Source organism: Eupeodes corollae, chromosome 2 (assembly GCF_945859685.1).
Source record: "Eupeodes corollae chromosome 2, idEupCoro1.1, whole genome shotgun sequence".
Taxonomy (NCBI): Eukaryota; Metazoa; Arthropoda; class Insecta; order Diptera; family Syrphidae; genus Eupeodes; species Eupeodes corollae.
In genome coordinates this window covers 32,481,274-32,498,177 of record NC_079148.1, presented here as the reverse complement: position 1 = coordinate 32,498,177, position 16,904 = coordinate 32,481,274, and the positions used below count along the sequence as shown (strand labels likewise).

The window sequence follows — 16,904 nt, the reverse complement described above, 5'->3', positions numbered from 1 at the left end:
TTCAAATTTACCAATAAAATATTGGAGTCCTATTTGTTTCTGTCACCCTGTATGAATCCACAACAATAATGCCCAATGGGTTATCTATTAAATGTCATTCACATTTCTTATCGCTTCAGAAATATCTCATGAAAGTTGCATAATAACCACTACCCTAACCCCACCAAGCCCCTTCCAATTGTTCACATAAAAAAGCAAACAGGTGAATAGCGCATATTCCTCTCACCGAAAAATAATAAAGTAAACAAAACTGCAATTGCAAGCAGAGTGCAGAGTGCACCCTTATCAGCAACTTTGTTTACGCGCCTCTTTTTACCCTCTTCATTTCAATTATTTGATTTAACCCGCCTATAAAACTAAAAGCATTTTATATCCACATAAACGTATATCAATATTATATCTAAAATCTCTCTCAAATTCTATAGAACCTGAGACTGAGAACTATCGGAAAAAGCTCCACGTTGGAATACGAATACGAATACCTATAGTGAGTTAAATGAGCGGTGCCAGTGCCAATGGTGCCGAGTCTAGTGGCTATAATTAAACATTTGAGGCAAAGACTCGTAGCTGCTCGCAGGGTGCTCGGGAAAAGTACTGCCGCTGTTCGTACGTAGCTGGCCAAAAAGTAAAGTTAAATAAAATAAATATATATAAAATAATTATATAGATATGAAGAAACTTATGTGAAAAATCAAACTTCTTTTCAAAGTGTTTTCCTTTAACGATTTTTCTTTTGATTGGGGTCCTTCCTTCCTCCGTTTTCCATATTGTGACCATATTGGTTGTCCCCCTGCCTGTGATTTGTGTGTCATCCAACAAAGATTATATATGAATAATCGGTGATGTAAATTTCACAATAACCCAAAGTGTGTGATTTGAAAAATATTTAAAAAGATGCACAATAAAGATTCTTTTAAAAGTGGTAATCAGAAAGTGAGTGGTGCATGTAGTGCAGAAAAAAGGATATCTCCACCTCCCTAGTGGGAGTTCCTACATATGTATAGCTCCTATGGTGTGAAAATTTAAGTTTCTGTAAGAAAAATGGAATGCAGTAAAATCAATTTTTGGTGAACTGAATTGAATTTTCTTGATATATGTAAATTTTTTGAACCTATCTCTATCTATGATCAAGAAAAAAAAAGAAGAATAAAATTCCGGCTGATTTCGTCGTTTTTATAGCTGTAGGTAGCTGTAGCTGGTGTTGCTTGAATTTATTTTTGGAGCGTGCAGGCAGGCATCATACACTATACGCTCTTCTCCGTATTTTTAAGTTTTCTCACTCAGCATCTTCGTATTCTTCCTTCTGTAATAAAAAGATCTTTAAAAATACAATTTTGTTAAGGTATTGCCAGCTAAAAAGCTTTATTAAATAGTTTATGTTTTTTCTTATTATTATACTTAGTTTTCGATTCCTATTAATTATTAACAATCACATAAAGAACCGGTTTTTCTTTGTAACGATTTTACTGAATATTTGTAAAATTCAAACCTAACATGTGAATGTAAAAGCACATTTTAAAATTGTTGTTTTGATGATTCCATTTCTCGATTGGGGTTCGACGGCCCTAATTCAAATCTGCAAAAATTACTCTGTCAGGTCATGTTTTTAAGATATTATTATTGAAGATTCGAAAAATCTTAATTCGTGAAGTAACTACTTGTTTTTTTGCTAACAAAATTTCTCATAAAATGTTAAAGAAATCTCTATTAGTTATTAAATTTCACATATCTCACATAAATCTTGAAAAAAGCGGAATTTTGTATGCTAAACCGGTTTTTAACACTTTAACAAAAAAAGGCAAAAAGGTTTAAAATAAATGCGTTTTTGTAACGAAACCGTCCTCTAAACAAGGCTATTACATTAAGTTTTTGAAATATATTAAAAAGAAGTGTTCGAGTTCAAATTCGAAATCAGCTCTAAAACTTACATATTTCCAATACGTATTTAAATGAGATTTTCCAGAATCTGAGTACTAAAATGATTTTAATTGTATTTAGAAAACAAAGGTTGTAAATAATTTGAAAAATCATCATAAAATTCATTACTAAGAACTACTTATGCTGTGATTTATACTTTAATTTTAAAAACACCGTTTTTAATTGCCTTTACAAATTTTTAAGGAGGCGTATTTAAATATTGGATGTAATAGAAATATTATAAAACAAAATTAGAATTCTGGACACATTAATCCTGAAAAAAAAATTGTGACCTCCAAAATCTTACGACTGAAATATGATTTCATCTCCAAAACAATTTTGCGCATTTTGAAGAATAATGTTTTTGACATCTGATAAAATTTTGAGAAAAATCGAATTGATAGTTTTTTTTATAAAAAATAAAAATCTAAAAAAAAACATTACTCAAAACTGGTAAAAATTGAACATTTGAAATTTAGGCTTCAAACTTATTTTAACTTATAAGAAATATTGTTTTCAACATTCTGAAAAATGTTGAGAAAATCGAATTGACATTTTTTTTTTACAAAAAATAAAAACCTAAAAAAATAAATTAATAAAAGTTGGTAAAACATGATTTTCGACTCAAATATCTTTTCAAAACTTTGAGATATTGGCTTTAATTTACTTTTATCTATCAAAAAATATTGTTGTCAACAATTAATTAAATTTTGAAAAAATTCGGATAGACAGTTTTTTTACAAAAAATTAAAAACCGAAAATAACTTAACAAAAGTTGGTAAAAAATGATTTTCATCTCAAATATCTTTTCAAAAATTTGAGATAATAGCTTCTTACTAATTTTACTTATAAGAAATATTGTTTTCAACATTAGGACAAATTTTGAGAAAAATCGAATTGACAGTTTTTTACAAAAAATAAAAACCTAAAAAAAAATGTATAAAAGTTGGTAAAAATTGATTTTTGAACAAATATCTTTTCAAAAATTTGAAATATTGGCTTCAAACTAATTTTATCTTATAAGAAATATTAATTTCAACATTCGATAAAATTTTGAAAAACTCGAATTGACAGTTTTTTTTTACAAAAAATAAAACTCTAAAAAAAACAATACTAAAACTACTTTCGGCTCAAATAGCTTTTCAAAAATTACAAATACTAGCTTCAAACTTATTTTATTTCACAGAAAATATTGTTTTCGATATTCAGTAATTTTTCATAAAAAATAAAATCTACAAAAAATAGTACGCAAATGTGGTAAAAGTTGATACGAGTACATATAGACAAACTTTTAAGCAAGACAAATCGACGGAAGGGATGGGTTATCAGTGTGGGTCGCATCCCAGCCTCTTTTTTGTTCTGTAGATTGTCCAACTAAAAACCATTTCAACCAATTTTTAGTTTCTTTGGTTTAAAGAAAACTATCAAAAAGATTTATCTAAGAATTTTATCTGAAATAAAAAAAACTACATATTTTAAAAACAAAGTATGCTTGAAGTAAATGCCTTCATTTATTGTAAAGATATTCGATTTGTTTCCAAAATTGTTTGTTCTTAGACTTTTTTTTTATATTTATTTCATAAATTGTTCGAGGTTACAAAAATTTATTCTTGATTAATACAAATTGTTGCAAATTTTTAAACATAAAATTTCGTTAAAGTCAATATCGTAACTGGTTTGTGAGACGTTAAGGCCAACCAAATCTCACCTTAAAAATTGTTTTAGGAAAAAACAAGGATAATACCTATATGTATGTATGTGTGTATGTATTACAAATAATTCAAATAATTTATTTCAAAAATCTTGTCCTTACATTCTTGTCACTAACAAATCTCGTTTTTTTTAAGTTGCAGATAATTCTAAGTTTCTAAACCTCGTAAATTCAATTTTAAATAATCATTTTTATGGTTTTTGCTCAAACTATTAAAAAGTCTTTCAATTAACACCGAATTTTTGTGGTTGACAGAACTTGAGACTAAAATTAACAAACAATCTGAGAAATTCATTATACAGAAAAACATTAATTGTTAGAGTTGGCAGCAAAAAACAGAAGTTAAGTGATAACCAGGGGCGGGCGGCTCCAGGATTTATTTTTAGGGGAGGCACAATATATATTTATATATATATCCTTTTCCTGAGTAGTTTTTTACTCAGCCAACTAGTTTCGTGACTTAGCCAATTTTCAAGTAATGTACAGATAAGATATTAATACATATTATTATATATAATTGTTTTATATATACTAAACAAATAATCACATTTTAGAATTTTTGACAAATGTATTCGATACGAAGTTAAATTATAACAGCTTATTAGAGTAAATATTTAAAGCGTTAAACAGTTTTAAATCAAAATCTATCTCAGATACTTAAGATGCTTAAGCAATCAACAATTTACGTTAGTAACCAACTAAATTTACTAATACACTTCTAGGAATGCTCATCAGTTTACCCTTGAGCTCAATTTCGGGCGTACTGTCAAGTACAGAGTTTCTTTCTTAAATCGCACATCGAGGATGTGGAATGCTTTAGTCAACTCTGTTTTTCCATCCCATTTTGATGTTCAGAACTTTAAGACCAATGTGCACCGGGATCTCCTTTTAAATCCTTCCCTATTTTCCTAACGCTCGCACTGTGTTTAAATATAAACATATAAAGGGTACTAATAACCCCTTTAGTGCTTGTGAATATAAAAAAAAAATGCTTTAAAAAACAGTATATTTAATATTTAGGTAAGATTTTGAAATAAGTATAAAAAACAAAAGTTGAGAAACAATATTGAAATGAAATAAATAATTTTTAAATACAATAATCGTCTTCGTCTATAGATAATGAAGCAGTTAATCTGACATTTGTTTTATATTTGAAAAATTACGTTCAACGACGAATTGGAATATCAACATAATCACTAAGTGCCAAAAGAGTAGTTAAGAAATAAAATAATAAAACTGTAAACTTTTTATTTGGTCTTACACTAAGTAAACTTATTTTGGACTTACATTAAGTAAACTTTTACTTTAGTAAAACAACTTCATATCATGACAAACTGCAATCTTCTGCCTTTTTGGGAAGCAAATTCATCAATGACAGGCTCGGGGTTCTTGAAAAGTTCATAGCTTGCTTCATTTTCTATGAATAGCACTCCCAAACTACTTAGTCTCATCCAAGTCATTATGACTCTTAAGTTGGATTTAATTCTTCTCATTGTGGAAAATGTTCTTTCTGGGATTGCCGTAGAGACAGGCATTGCCATTAAAATCATCATAATAAGTTTTAATTCTTTAAATGGTGGAAATCGTCTAAGTCTTTTAACACATCTAAACCATCTTTAGCGCTGCCAAACATTGATTTTCCCAAACCACACTGCACTATTAAGGTGGATAACAAGTCTGTTTCCTTTCCTTGAAGCTAAGCAAAACTACACAACACCTGTGGATTTAAAAAAGTCTGGTGATTTAGGGTCACATGCTGATATGCAAGAATTTGGTAGGTCATTGTCATTAAATCTCTTACCCATTTCACCTAATATGTTGTCTAAGATACTAAAATACACTGCTTTTCATGAAATTACTCTCAAACTCGGCCTCATGTCTACCTTTTCCAATTGTGGCTTTTGTTTGCGGCGACTATTGCCGGAGTCTGTGTTGAGGTCAATATTACAGGTTTTACACAGCTCCTGTGTTTCTTGGTTGAATTTGGAAAATTGTTTATCTATTCTTAAGTGACCTAAATGATCTTTTGTTGCTTTTACAAGCTAATGCATTCACCTATATCTATGGTTGAAAACTGCAGTTGTTTTAATAGAATATAAACAAGTTGTAGAACACCCTCAAGACACAATAGGGCGAAAGCTACATCGAACGATTTGATTTGGCCACAGTTTTTTGGGACTCAAAGGGAATCTTACTCATTGAGTACAAAAAAAAAAAGTGAAACCATCAACGCCAAATCCTACGCTTCCACTTTGCATAATTTGCGGGAGGAAATTAAAAATAAAAGACGGGGTAAACTCGCAGCGGGTGTGTTGCTTCTTCATGACAACGCTCCTGTTCACACGGCGGTTTTGAAGAAATTTAACATCCACCCTGTAGTCCAGACCTTGCCCCTAGTGATTACTTCCTGTTTCCGGATTTGAAAAAATGTCTTCGTGGAGAAAGATTTTCGGATGATGAAGAACTCAAGTCGGCAATAAATGGGTATTTTGCAGGGAAAGAGGAAACTTATTTTTTTGAGGGTTTAAAAAAGCTTATCTCAAGATGTAACAAATGCATTGATGTTAGCGCAGATTATATTGAAAAATAAAAACAATTCAAATTCAATTCGCATTTTCCTTCATATCGATACCGAGAATATATTGAACGCAACTCGTACATCGAACGATTTGATTTGTGCCAAAAGCCCTGTAGCATCAGCAGCTTCTCTTGGTTTAGTACTTAGAGCACACTGCCGAGTGGATTTTTGAAGAACTGTACGCCTTTATATTTAGGAACCCATCTAGTATCCATGTCTTGAGGCACTGTAATGATTTTTTTACCAGTCTCAGTCTGTTTTGAGAAAACGAACAGTTCGTGCCGAAGAGTAGAACAAGATTGGAAAGCATAAATTGCCTCTAATAGACCTTCGTTTCACCAATTATTTTAAAGTCTTTTTGAGGGACAATGGTAGAATTAGATTTTTGTTTGTAGTTAGATTGTGGAATAAACGCCACTTTTGATAACCAAAACTTGTCCAAACGTTTAAAATTATATCCAATTCAATTGTGTTGCAGATTCTTTTTTCAACCGGGGACGAGAAGCGTGTTTTGAAAATGGTCATTTCTCCCATTTTGATACATTAAAAAAGTTATAACTATTTCATTTCATTTTTAAACACTACAAACTTAAACCTTTTCTTTTGGTTCAAAAAGTGTATTTTTGGGGTGAAATAATAACTAGCTAGATGAGTGAAACGAAAAAAAAAATCAGAAAAATGGTTTTGATTACGAAAATGGTTTCCGATGGTTTTAGTTTCAGTCTTATAACTCCCGGACGCATTTTAATGCATTTGTCAATTTAAGATCCTCAAAATTTTTTTAACATAACGTATAACTAAAAGAAGGATGCACTTGATTGAGATCTTTAAGAATACATCATTGAATACAAAAATCACATAACATCATTAAATTGAATGAAAAACAAAAATGTTATTTAAAAATGTAATTTTATAAAAAAGAAATGTCATCATCACATGCAAAATTCAAAGTAATGCCTCCACTTTCACTATCAGGATAATCATTTTCGGTTTTCAAATAAATTTGTAAAGGTTTCCGTAAAACCTTTATAAGTTTAGTTCGGTCTCGAAAAGTTGTATGAAAAACTTTAATCGCCGTAAAAGGTTTTGTAAACCAATAACGATATGGTCGACCTGAATTAACTGTTAACATAGCCACGGATAGTACTCGTGGCATGACGGTTAGTGCGTTAGACAGTCATGCGAGAGGTCTTGGTTTCGATCCCTGCCTGTGCCACCTAAAGTTTTATTCACGGGTACTGCCCCTTGCGAGGAATTGACAAATTCTCCAAGCGTAATTGTTGTCATGAAAAAGTGCTTTATCAAATAAGCCGTTCGGATTCGGCATTTAAACTGTAGGTCCCCTCCATCCCTGCAAATAATCGCACACAGGAATGCTTGAGAGTTGTAAGTCACTAGGCTCGGCTATTACTAGACTAAAAGGAAGCGAATAACTAAATAAAAACTAAAGGAACCTATGTTTCTGCGACTCTGGTATACTCTACTATTTTTAATTTTGATTTTTCAAAATACTTACCAGATAAAAAAGCTAATCCATTTTATATGAACAATTCTTTTCATCTTTCTTCTGTCGAGTCAAAAAAAAAATACGTTGTAAAGTGCCGGTTTTTATTTCTTCACATCCTATTATGTAATACAAAAATTATATTTGTTCAAAATAAATGTGTTTAAACATCAATCTGAAACCATGACTGACGCAAGCTAAAACAAAAACATAAAATACAATATATATTCTAGAAATATAGAAAGTACAATGAAAATAGATACACCACACAACTTGGGATTGAAGAGAGGAATTGCGTATAGTGAGGACCATTCTTATTTTTATTAGAAGCTCCACATGTCGAGTAGGAGATTCATTTGTAAACAAAACACAACAGAAGCAGTATGCCGGTGTTTTTACTCTCTACCTTTAAATATCTAGATAGGTACATATAAACATGCAAATCGTATTTTTATCTTCAAAAACTATAGCTAAAAATATATATAGTTTACACTTTCGGCCATTGACATGTCCAATGTAAAATAAATATTTGTTTGCCTAGATGCCCCAGCTTCAACACTTTTGTTTATAATTTCTTACAATAGCTTTTATTTATATCTTTGATTGATATCTATAATCTTCTTTTTATTGATATGATTAGAAATACCGCCATGTCATGACTTTTATGATAAATTAGTTCGTATTATTTTTATGTCATATCAATTTTGTTTTACCTAATTCCTACCTTTCTGATTTAAAGTTGAATTTGCATGGTCATGATGATTATTGCTTTTGAGTTAGCAACGCATTCAAATAGCATAGAGTCTAGTTTGCACTCAAAAAGCATAGAGCCCAGTTCCTTACAGTATTTAAGGCCTTAAGCCCTTAGGGTAAAAATCCATCATATATACAATAGACCGTCTTTATAATAAGTACAGTAGTACGTTGAAGTTTGATTTTCCACAAAGAACTCAGCTTGTATCAAACTCAAGGAAACTGTTAACGGAGCCCCGCAGGATAACACCTCTTACTTATCCTAAATTATTCAAATCGCGTTTGGCTCTAGGAAGCAGAACGAACAGTGTACCTTTATTGTTACAAATTGACATGACTTTCTTTCCTTTTAATGTTATTATTTGTTTTATATTTTAAAGGAAATCCTAATTTAAACGCACAAACGATTTAAAACGACACAAAGCTTTACATATCAACGGCATCATCATGGATCCCGAAGCATTTTTGGATATGGCCAATCAGGTCATAAAACTAAAAATGTTTCCATATTTTGACATTGCACACAGTTTATTGGCGGCGCTTGCTGTACGTGAAGATTTAGGTGCCAATTCACAAGTATTCTCGAGGAAACATCCGCTTGCATGTTGGTTGTCAACTATGTTGGTTATCTTTTCCGGCGGTATGGTTGCCAATGGACTTTTAGGTGAACCTATTTTGGCGCCTCTCAAAAATACACCACAGTTGTTAGTGGGAACTGCTGTGTGGTAAGTTCTTAAAGTGATTGTTTCTGTTTGCTTTTCCTTAAATGTTTTAATTTATGCTTTAAGGTATTTGGTCTTTTATACTCCATTTGATATTGGCTATAAGGTGGGTAAATTTCTTCCCATAAAACTTGTGGCAAGTGCTATGAAAGAAATTTATCGAGCTAAAAAGATCTATGACGGAGTTTCACATGCTGCAAAATTGTATCCAAATGCTTGGGTTATAATGATTATTATTGGAACACTGAAAGGAAATGGTGCTGGTTTCACAAAACTCTTGGAGCGTCTCATCCGTGGCGCCTGGACACCAACTGCAATGGAATTCATGCAACCAACATTGTGAGTATTTCATACATCACAAAATAAGATGACACCAATAATAACCGTTTTTTTTTTCAATTTCATCCTTAGCTACACTAAAGCATCAGTAGTTGCTTCGATCATCTTTGTTTTGGACAAAAAGACCGATTGGATCTCAGCGCCACATGCCCTGGTCTACTTCGGCATAGTCATCTTCTTAGTGTATTTCAAATTGTCATCGATTTTGTTAGGAATCCATGATCCTTTCCTGCCATTTGAAAATCTACTGTGTGCTATTTTCTTCGGTGGCATTTGGGACAGTTTGGCAAAGATCTTGGGTCGTGGCCAAGTCAAGGAGGGAGATTCTAAAGACGTAAAGAAGACCAACTAATTTTTTTCAGTTTTAATTTTGAAAAATAATGTAAAACAAAGTGCAATTCTTTTTTCTTAATTAGGTTCTTCTTTAAATTTAATGTATAATTTTAAATTTATATTTTATGTATAACAGTCCTTGCCAACAAATTATTGTTTTTGTCTTAAAAATCATAAGATTTAAGTTACTAGCCCACATTTGTTTAAATTTTTGTCATCTAGTCAAAGTGTCGCTCTTACTGCTGGACATGTTTAGTGGGTAAAGTGTCCTGCAGCGACAGTGACACTTTTTTTTTTATTATAATCTTGTATTGTTTCCATTCAATATTTGTTTTAGTTTTATTTTATTTTTCATTGTAAATTTGTACGATAGTTGAAAATTGTTCAATTTAAAATTAATTCTAAGTAGCGACAGACGATATTTTATAAATAAGCTCGACGTGTTTTTCCTTTGGAAAGAAAATAAACAAAAACAAGAAACAAACATATTATAATCGCATAATATTATATTAATTATTTAAAAAATTGAAAAACAAAAACAAAACATGCAACACATTTTTTTAATTCAATAAAGAAAAAAAAACATTTTTGAGATAAAAAACATCTAAATAACTCATGTTTAAATTAAGAAAATAGTTTCTAGCCTTAGTTGATGTTTTAGAGAAAATTACGAATATGAAACTGTTAAGAAATTCACAAGTTTTCAGTTTTATACAGAGATTCATAATCAGTGGGAGGATGTCATTGTTCATTATCATTAATTTGGTATTTACAAGTTTCTCACGGTTTAAACGTGTTGTCCTATGTTCCGCGTACCCAATGTTGGCCTTGGTCAAACTAGAATGTTCTAAAAAGGATTTTCCGAGCAAAAGGTGTCTACTGTGTCGATGGCGCTTTGTTGCCCATATCCGCTTTAATGAAGATTGTTTGTGATATGATCAGTTATGTATATAAGTCAACAAAATTATGTTGAAATAAAATTCAAAAAAAACTTTAAATTAGTCTTTTTAAGGCTATATAAATGTATGAAGTTATAAAATTAGTGTTGATTACCCAAATTTACTTCAATTTTCCGTTTACAAATTTTTAGTATGTTAGGTACATATTATTTTTCAAAAAAATAGGTGCATGGCTTCACCGGCTATACATTAACCTCTTTAAAAAACGCTGAAACATTTATGCTAGAAATGTTCTTAACAGAAATGCAAACGGTTAAAAAGCAATTTTTACTAATTCGTAGTCTTTAAAACAAGTTTTTGGAATACATCAGAGTTTGGATTCGAAATCAACACAAAAAAATAACTCTTAAACAAATTATTCAAAAACATGTTGGAATAACATTTAAAATTTTTCAGAAATTCAGATAGAGTCAAAATGAAGACCCATACGTCATCTCATTACTAATCCGAAATTTTTAAAACTAAGTGAGATACTAAAATGATTTAAACTGTACCTAAAATATAAAGCTTTAAAGGGGTATATTTTAAAACCCTGATTTGAAAGAACAATATAAAGTTTAGATTATAATTTAGGACATCTTAATACATTAAAAAAGTATTGCTGTGCATAAGAGAAAAAACGTAATTTTGTCGACCAGTGTTAATGGTCTTAACTTTTTTCTTTCAAACGTGGCTAAAGCTTGGAGTCCCTGTTCATAAGTTATGGAAACTTATCTGAACCCGTTGGCCTTGGTTTAGCTGCCATTTGACACCTGTCAAACCCGAATTTAAACTAGCGATTGAAGATCTGATTTTTGCTTTATTGCAGGATAAGTTTCCTGACTTGCGTCAGACCATGCATTCAACACAGTTAAATTAAATTTTATAACTTTTTGCCAGTATAGTGTTGCCGCAAGCCTTATGATTGATTTACATGTATCTGTTTTTGATTTATGCAACAAAAAGGTGATATTCACTTCTGCATTATAGGACAATCAATCGTGTTAATATTTATTATAGCAACTTTGTCTGCATCAGTGTTGCCACAATTTGGTAAGTATAGTTCTTCTTTATTTTTAGATTTTGTTGCTATGTTGTATGCTGTACGTTTTGTTAAACCTTTGTTATAAAATTCATTTAAATTTCCTTTTAATGCAACGAATTGCAATATTTTTCTTTCCTTGTCCAAATTTGAATGCATTTTTACTATATAAAGAATTATAACTACTTTTTTGAAACTATGGAAAAACACTTACTTACTTACTTAAGGTGGCGCTACAGTCCTGTGTAAACAAGGGCCTGACGCAACAAACTTCTCCATCTACCTCGGTCCCTAGCTAGATGTCTCCAGTTTCGCGCTCCAAGTTGGGTGAGGTCACTTTCCACTTGTGCGCGCCACCTGATCCGCGGTCTTCCTCTACTGCGCTGTCCTGTGGGTGTGGATTCGAAGACTTTTCAGTTCGGGGCATTAGTTTCCATGCACTCTACGTGACCCAGCCATCTTAGTCGTTGGACTTTTACCCTTCTGGCTAAGTCTACGTCGCTGTACAGCCCGTATAGCTCGTTGTTCCATCTTCTCCTCCACTCCCCTTCGATGCATATGGGACCGTAGATCACACGAAGAATTTTTCGCTCGAACCGACCCAAGGTGCTTTAATCCGTTTTTGTCATAGTCCATGCTTCTGTACCGTATAGCAGGACGGGGATGATAAGATTATTATATAGCACCACTTTGGTCCCTCGAGAGAGGACTTTACCACTCAATTGCTTTCTTAGTCCAAAGAAACAACGGTTAGCAAGAGTTATTCTTCGTTTGATCTCAGCGCTGGTATTGTTTTCTGCGTTTAGAGCGGAGCCTAGATAGACGATGTCCTTGACTACCTCAAAGTTACGTCTGTCGATGATGACGTTTTGACCAAGACGTCGGTGTTGTATGTCCTTTCTTGACGAAAGCATGTACTTTGTTTTGCCCTCATTAACCGTTAAACCCATTTTTGACGCCCCTGCCTCAACACACACAAAAGCCCCATTGACATCACGCTGATTTCTTCCGATTATGTCGATGTCATCAGCATATCCTAGTAATTGGACAGACTTTTGAAAGATAGTGCCTCTAGTGTTGACGTATGAGCTCTGCACTATTCTTTCAAGCACGATGTTAAAAAAATCATATGACAGCGCATCACCTTGTCTAAAACCTTTTTTGACATCGAAAGTTTCTGTTAAGTTGTTTCCAACTTTTATGGAGCAGCGTGAATTCTCCAAGGTCATCCTGCACAAATGGACGAGCGTGGCAGGGATGCCAAAACTAGACATGGCTCTATACAGCTTGTCCCTGTAGATGCTGTCATATGCGGCCTTGAAATCGATGAAAAGATGGTGGGTGTCGATTTGGTGTTCTTGGGTTTTTTCCCAGGATCTGCCGTAATGTGAATGTTTGATCAACTGTGGACTTTCCTGGTCTAAAACCACACTGCTAACGACTTATCAGGTTGGGAAAACATTGCTTACCAAATTTTATCCATTTTTTTTTTGGTTGACTGAAAATATTTTCCGATTTTCTTTCTATTGTTTTGCTTTTTTGATTAATTTCATTACACATTCTTAAGGGTTTGCGGCAATACTGTACTATAGTTATAGTGTTTTATAGGAAGTAAATAGAATACGACTTGTATATTCTCTCTCACATTCGGGTTACTTTTCTGCACTATGCAGATGTAGATACATGGGAATCCACTTTCAACGAAAGTGTAATGAAATAAATAAAAACAAAACCTAACAAATACCAAAAACTGTAAGAAAATTGGAAAAATATTTTCTTTGCTCTAAAGTAAAATGTGGCTATAAAAAGTTGAATAGTGCTTGTCCATGCAGTTAAAATTAGAGTCTTAACGTACTTTGATTTATATAGTAAAAACGCATTCTAATTCGACAAAGCTTAACTAAAATATTGCATTTAGTTGTATAAACCTCAGAATTAAATTTAAATATTTAAAAACATTGGCAATTTTAACGTTCTCTCCCTATCAATCCATTATTTATATATTATTTTGCATCCTCTTTGTCTGCAGACTTCGAAGTGCAGATACAATTAAATCCAGCATTCGCTTTAGATATGTACTAAAAAATAATCGGAAAAGTAGCTTCGTTTGAAATCAGACGTAACTATAGGGCAAAAACAAAATATCTATAACATGCCTGTGTTATTAACCCCTAACATATTATTCGCCACCTGGTGACATTTCTCTCAAATAGAAATGACGTTTTACACTTCAATTTGACACACAAATTAATTTCTTCCATTTTTTGTTTACACCGCTCAAATTTTTACTAAAAGTTGTGTTTTAACACAATTTTCTCAATTTTATTTCAATCATAACTTGAAATAGTTGAATATATACATAATTCTTAATCATGGAAGTCGATTATGACGAAGAAGGTTGGCGTGGACGCAGCAAACCTGGCGAGGATGAGGTAAGCATCACCAGCAATCGCATCGAAACAAAAACTTACACGTAGTTTATTGTTATTGATGATATTTTTCTGCAAATTTTAAGGAAATGCTTGAAGAAAATCCCCAAGAAACCATTCAAGAATGTCTTGAAAAATTCTTCACTCCCGATTACATTATGGAACCGGGGATATTCACTCAACTGAAACGTTACTTTCAATCGGGAGGCAGTCCCGAAGAAGTCATCACAATGCTATCGGAGAACTACAAAGCTGTCGCTCAAATGGCCAATCTTCTAGCTGAGTGGTTAATTCTAGCCGGAGTCAAAGTAACCGATGTCCAAGCCATGGTTGAAAATCACCTCAAAGATATGATCCTAAAGACTTTCGATCCCAAGAAGGCGGATACAATTTTCACAGAGGAAGGTGAAACCCCAGACTGGTTGACCGAAATGATTGACCATCCCACTTGGCGGTCGTTGATTTATCGTCTGGCCGAGGAGTATCCCGATTGTTTGATGTTGAATTTTACCATAAAACTCATATCCGACGCAGGTTTTCAAAGTGAAATCACTTCGATCTCGACGGCAGCTCAGCAAATCGAAGTGTTCTCTAAAGTTCTCAAAACCTCGATTACGAAGTTCTTAAACAATCCCGAAGACATACAGAGTGCTATTCAGGAATGCGCACGAATGGTCTGCCATGGGCAGCACACCTACGTCTACAGTCAGGTTCTGGTGCAGGTTTTGTCGCAGGAACCAAAAGGTGGCTTCAATATGAAACGACTCTCGCAGGAAATTACAAAATATGCCTTAACCAAGTAAGTTTCATTTTATACAAATATTAAGCCAGCAAATTAATCATTATTATATTTTCCAGCAATCAAAATGTAACCCCCATCACCATGGCCTTGAATGGATCAGCGGCTTATCCACAAGCTTGTCAAGCGTTGTCGTCGATGCTTTCGAGAAATACCCTCAATCCAGCTGATATAACTGTCCTGTATCGAAACTACACAGCACAAGATCCGCCTCCAATTGATCTTATCAGAGATCCACAATTTCTAGAGCTGCTTGTGGATTCTCTTTTCAAACTCGGTGTGAAAATCAACCCCGAGCATAAGTCGAAGTATATATTCCTTTTGGCTTATGCGTCGAGTGTAGTCGATACTCCAGTCAAAAAGAGACCGCAAACCGATCGAGTTCTCAATAAGGAAGAACTCAAAGCAACTACCCAGGCGATAGAAAAGGTGCATACGATTTGCAACACCACCAAGGGCTCCACGGAACTGATTGCTGAATTACAAACGCTTTACAATTGTATTAAGTACGTTACCTTCTGATGGTTACTTCAGACCTTCTTATAAGTATTTGTTTCTTTTAGATTTCCTGTCGTTGGAGTTGGAGTCATTCGATGGATAGAAAACACAGTCACAGAACCTTCATACTTCAAGCTTACCACCGACAGTTGTCCGACGCATTTGGCGATTCTGGACGAGGTGGCATCTGTTCATACGACTTTGCATTATCAGATCCTCCGATTGTTAATTCGATTGTTTGAATCGAAACAAGATGAGCTTGAAATTCTTGTCCAGGTTTGAAGCAATAAAGTCAAATGAGTAGGATTTCGAATTTACTAACTGTTTTCATTGTTTTTGTTTTAGTTGGAGATGAAGAAAATGTTACTAGATCGTATGGTTAATTTATTAACTCGAGGCTGTGTAGTGCCTGTTGTAAAATACATCAAACAATGTTGTGCCAAAGGAGACACTGATATCTCGTTGATTAGATATTTTGTAACGGAAGTTCTTGAGACAATAACACATCCTTATTCACCGGAATTTGTGCAATTATTTCTGCCAATGGTAGAGAATGAGGAAATAACTGGAACGATGAGAGGCGAAGGAGACAATGATCCGGTATCAGAGTTTATTGGTAATTTAATGTTTCAATTTGATTTTTTTTCTTTTAATAATAAAAGTTTTTTTTTTTCTTTTTTTTTTCAGTGCATTGTAAGGCGCATTATACAACTGTTTAATGATGATGATGGACTTGATGGAAACATCTTGGATTTGAAAAAGACTTTTGAGTTAAAATAATGAAATAAAAAAAATTAAAATAGGCAAATATTTATTTTTAAGTTTTTTTTTTTAAGAGATATGCCAGATATTTGAGATGAAAGGTAAGACAAGTGGTTTGAGGATAGATAGATAAAGAATAGATAAATACATTTTACTTTCTTAAAAAAGTGGTTATAAAAACAAGATAATGCTGGTGTTCAAAATTAGTTAGGACAATAACTTGTTAAAGTTGTCATTACACAACAGGGTCATGCTGAAATACCCTAGCATTCAAGTTAAGTAATCCACACCTTGTTCTTAAGATCATAATTATCATTTCTCCTGAATTTGAGTCATTAAAATAGTTGGGTACCTATGTGTATGATAAATTGCTATATTCGTCGTGAAATTGTGATTGGAAATCACGTTCTGTAGAATCTTTCCATTGTTGTTCTTTCAGTTTAATCAAAAGCATGTTGTTGGCATGTTTCCAATCAAAATTAGTTGATTCATAGTTGACAAAGATGCCAGTCGCGCGGAAATGGCCTGACCATTCCTGGGCCCAATTAATATGTTTGCGAAGTACTGCGGATGAAAGTA

At 32.9% G+C, this 16,904-nt stretch overlaps 2 protein-coding genes across 2 annotated transcripts; both read left to right on the top strand.

Annotated features, from left to right (window-relative positions):
- Positions 1-465: 465 nt before the first annotated feature.
- On the top strand, positions 466-10,469 carry LOC129946555 (trimeric intracellular cation channel type 1B.1). The gene is made up of 4 exons (XM_056056790.1): positions 466-625; positions 8,844-9,188; positions 9,252-9,524; positions 9,597-10,469. The coding sequence occupies exons 2-4, from the start codon at positions 8,911-8,913 to the stop codon at positions 9,874-9,876; spliced, it is 831 nt and encodes a 276-aa protein (XP_055912765.1). The 5' UTR covers positions 466-625; positions 8,844-8,910; the 3' UTR covers positions 9,877-10,469.
- A 3,602-nt stretch (positions 10,470-14,071) lies between these two features.
- LOC129947764 (negative elongation factor D) lies at positions 14,072-16,377 on the top strand. Its single transcript, XM_056058444.1, has 6 exons — positions 14,072-14,269; positions 14,353-15,065; positions 15,125-15,571; positions 15,629-15,839; positions 15,909-16,179; positions 16,251-16,377. The coding sequence occupies exons 1-6, from the start codon at positions 14,210-14,212 to the stop codon at positions 16,280-16,282; spliced, it is 1,734 nt and encodes a 577-aa protein (XP_055914419.1). The 5' UTR covers positions 14,072-14,209; the 3' UTR covers positions 16,283-16,377.
- Positions 16,378-16,904: the final 527 nt, after the last annotated feature.

Bases quoted from the DNA above. Each gene is read 5' to 3' on its own strand.
- LOC129946555 (XM_056056790.1), top strand. From the start codon at position 8,911: ATGGATCCCGAAGCATTTTTGGATATGGCCAATCAGGTCATAAAACTA. The intron at 9,189-9,251 runs GTAAGTTCTTAA...TTATGCTTTAAG, and splicing joins TTAGTGGGAACTGCTGTGTG to GTATTTGGTCTTTTATACTC. The intron at 9,525-9,596 runs GTGAGTATTTCA...TTTCATCCTTAG, and splicing joins GAATTCATGCAACCAACATT to CTACACTAAAGCATCAGTAG.
- LOC129947764 (XM_056058444.1), top strand. From the start codon at position 14,210: ATGGAAGTCGATTATGACGAAGAAGGTTGGCGTGGACGCAGCAAACCT. The intron at 14,270-14,352 runs GTAAGCATCACC...GCAAATTTTAAG, and splicing joins GCAAACCTGGCGAGGATGAG to GAAATGCTTGAAGAAAATCC. The intron at 15,572-15,628 runs GTACGTTACCTT...TGTTTCTTTTAG, and splicing joins ACGCTTTACAATTGTATTAA to ATTTCCTGTCGTTGGAGTTG.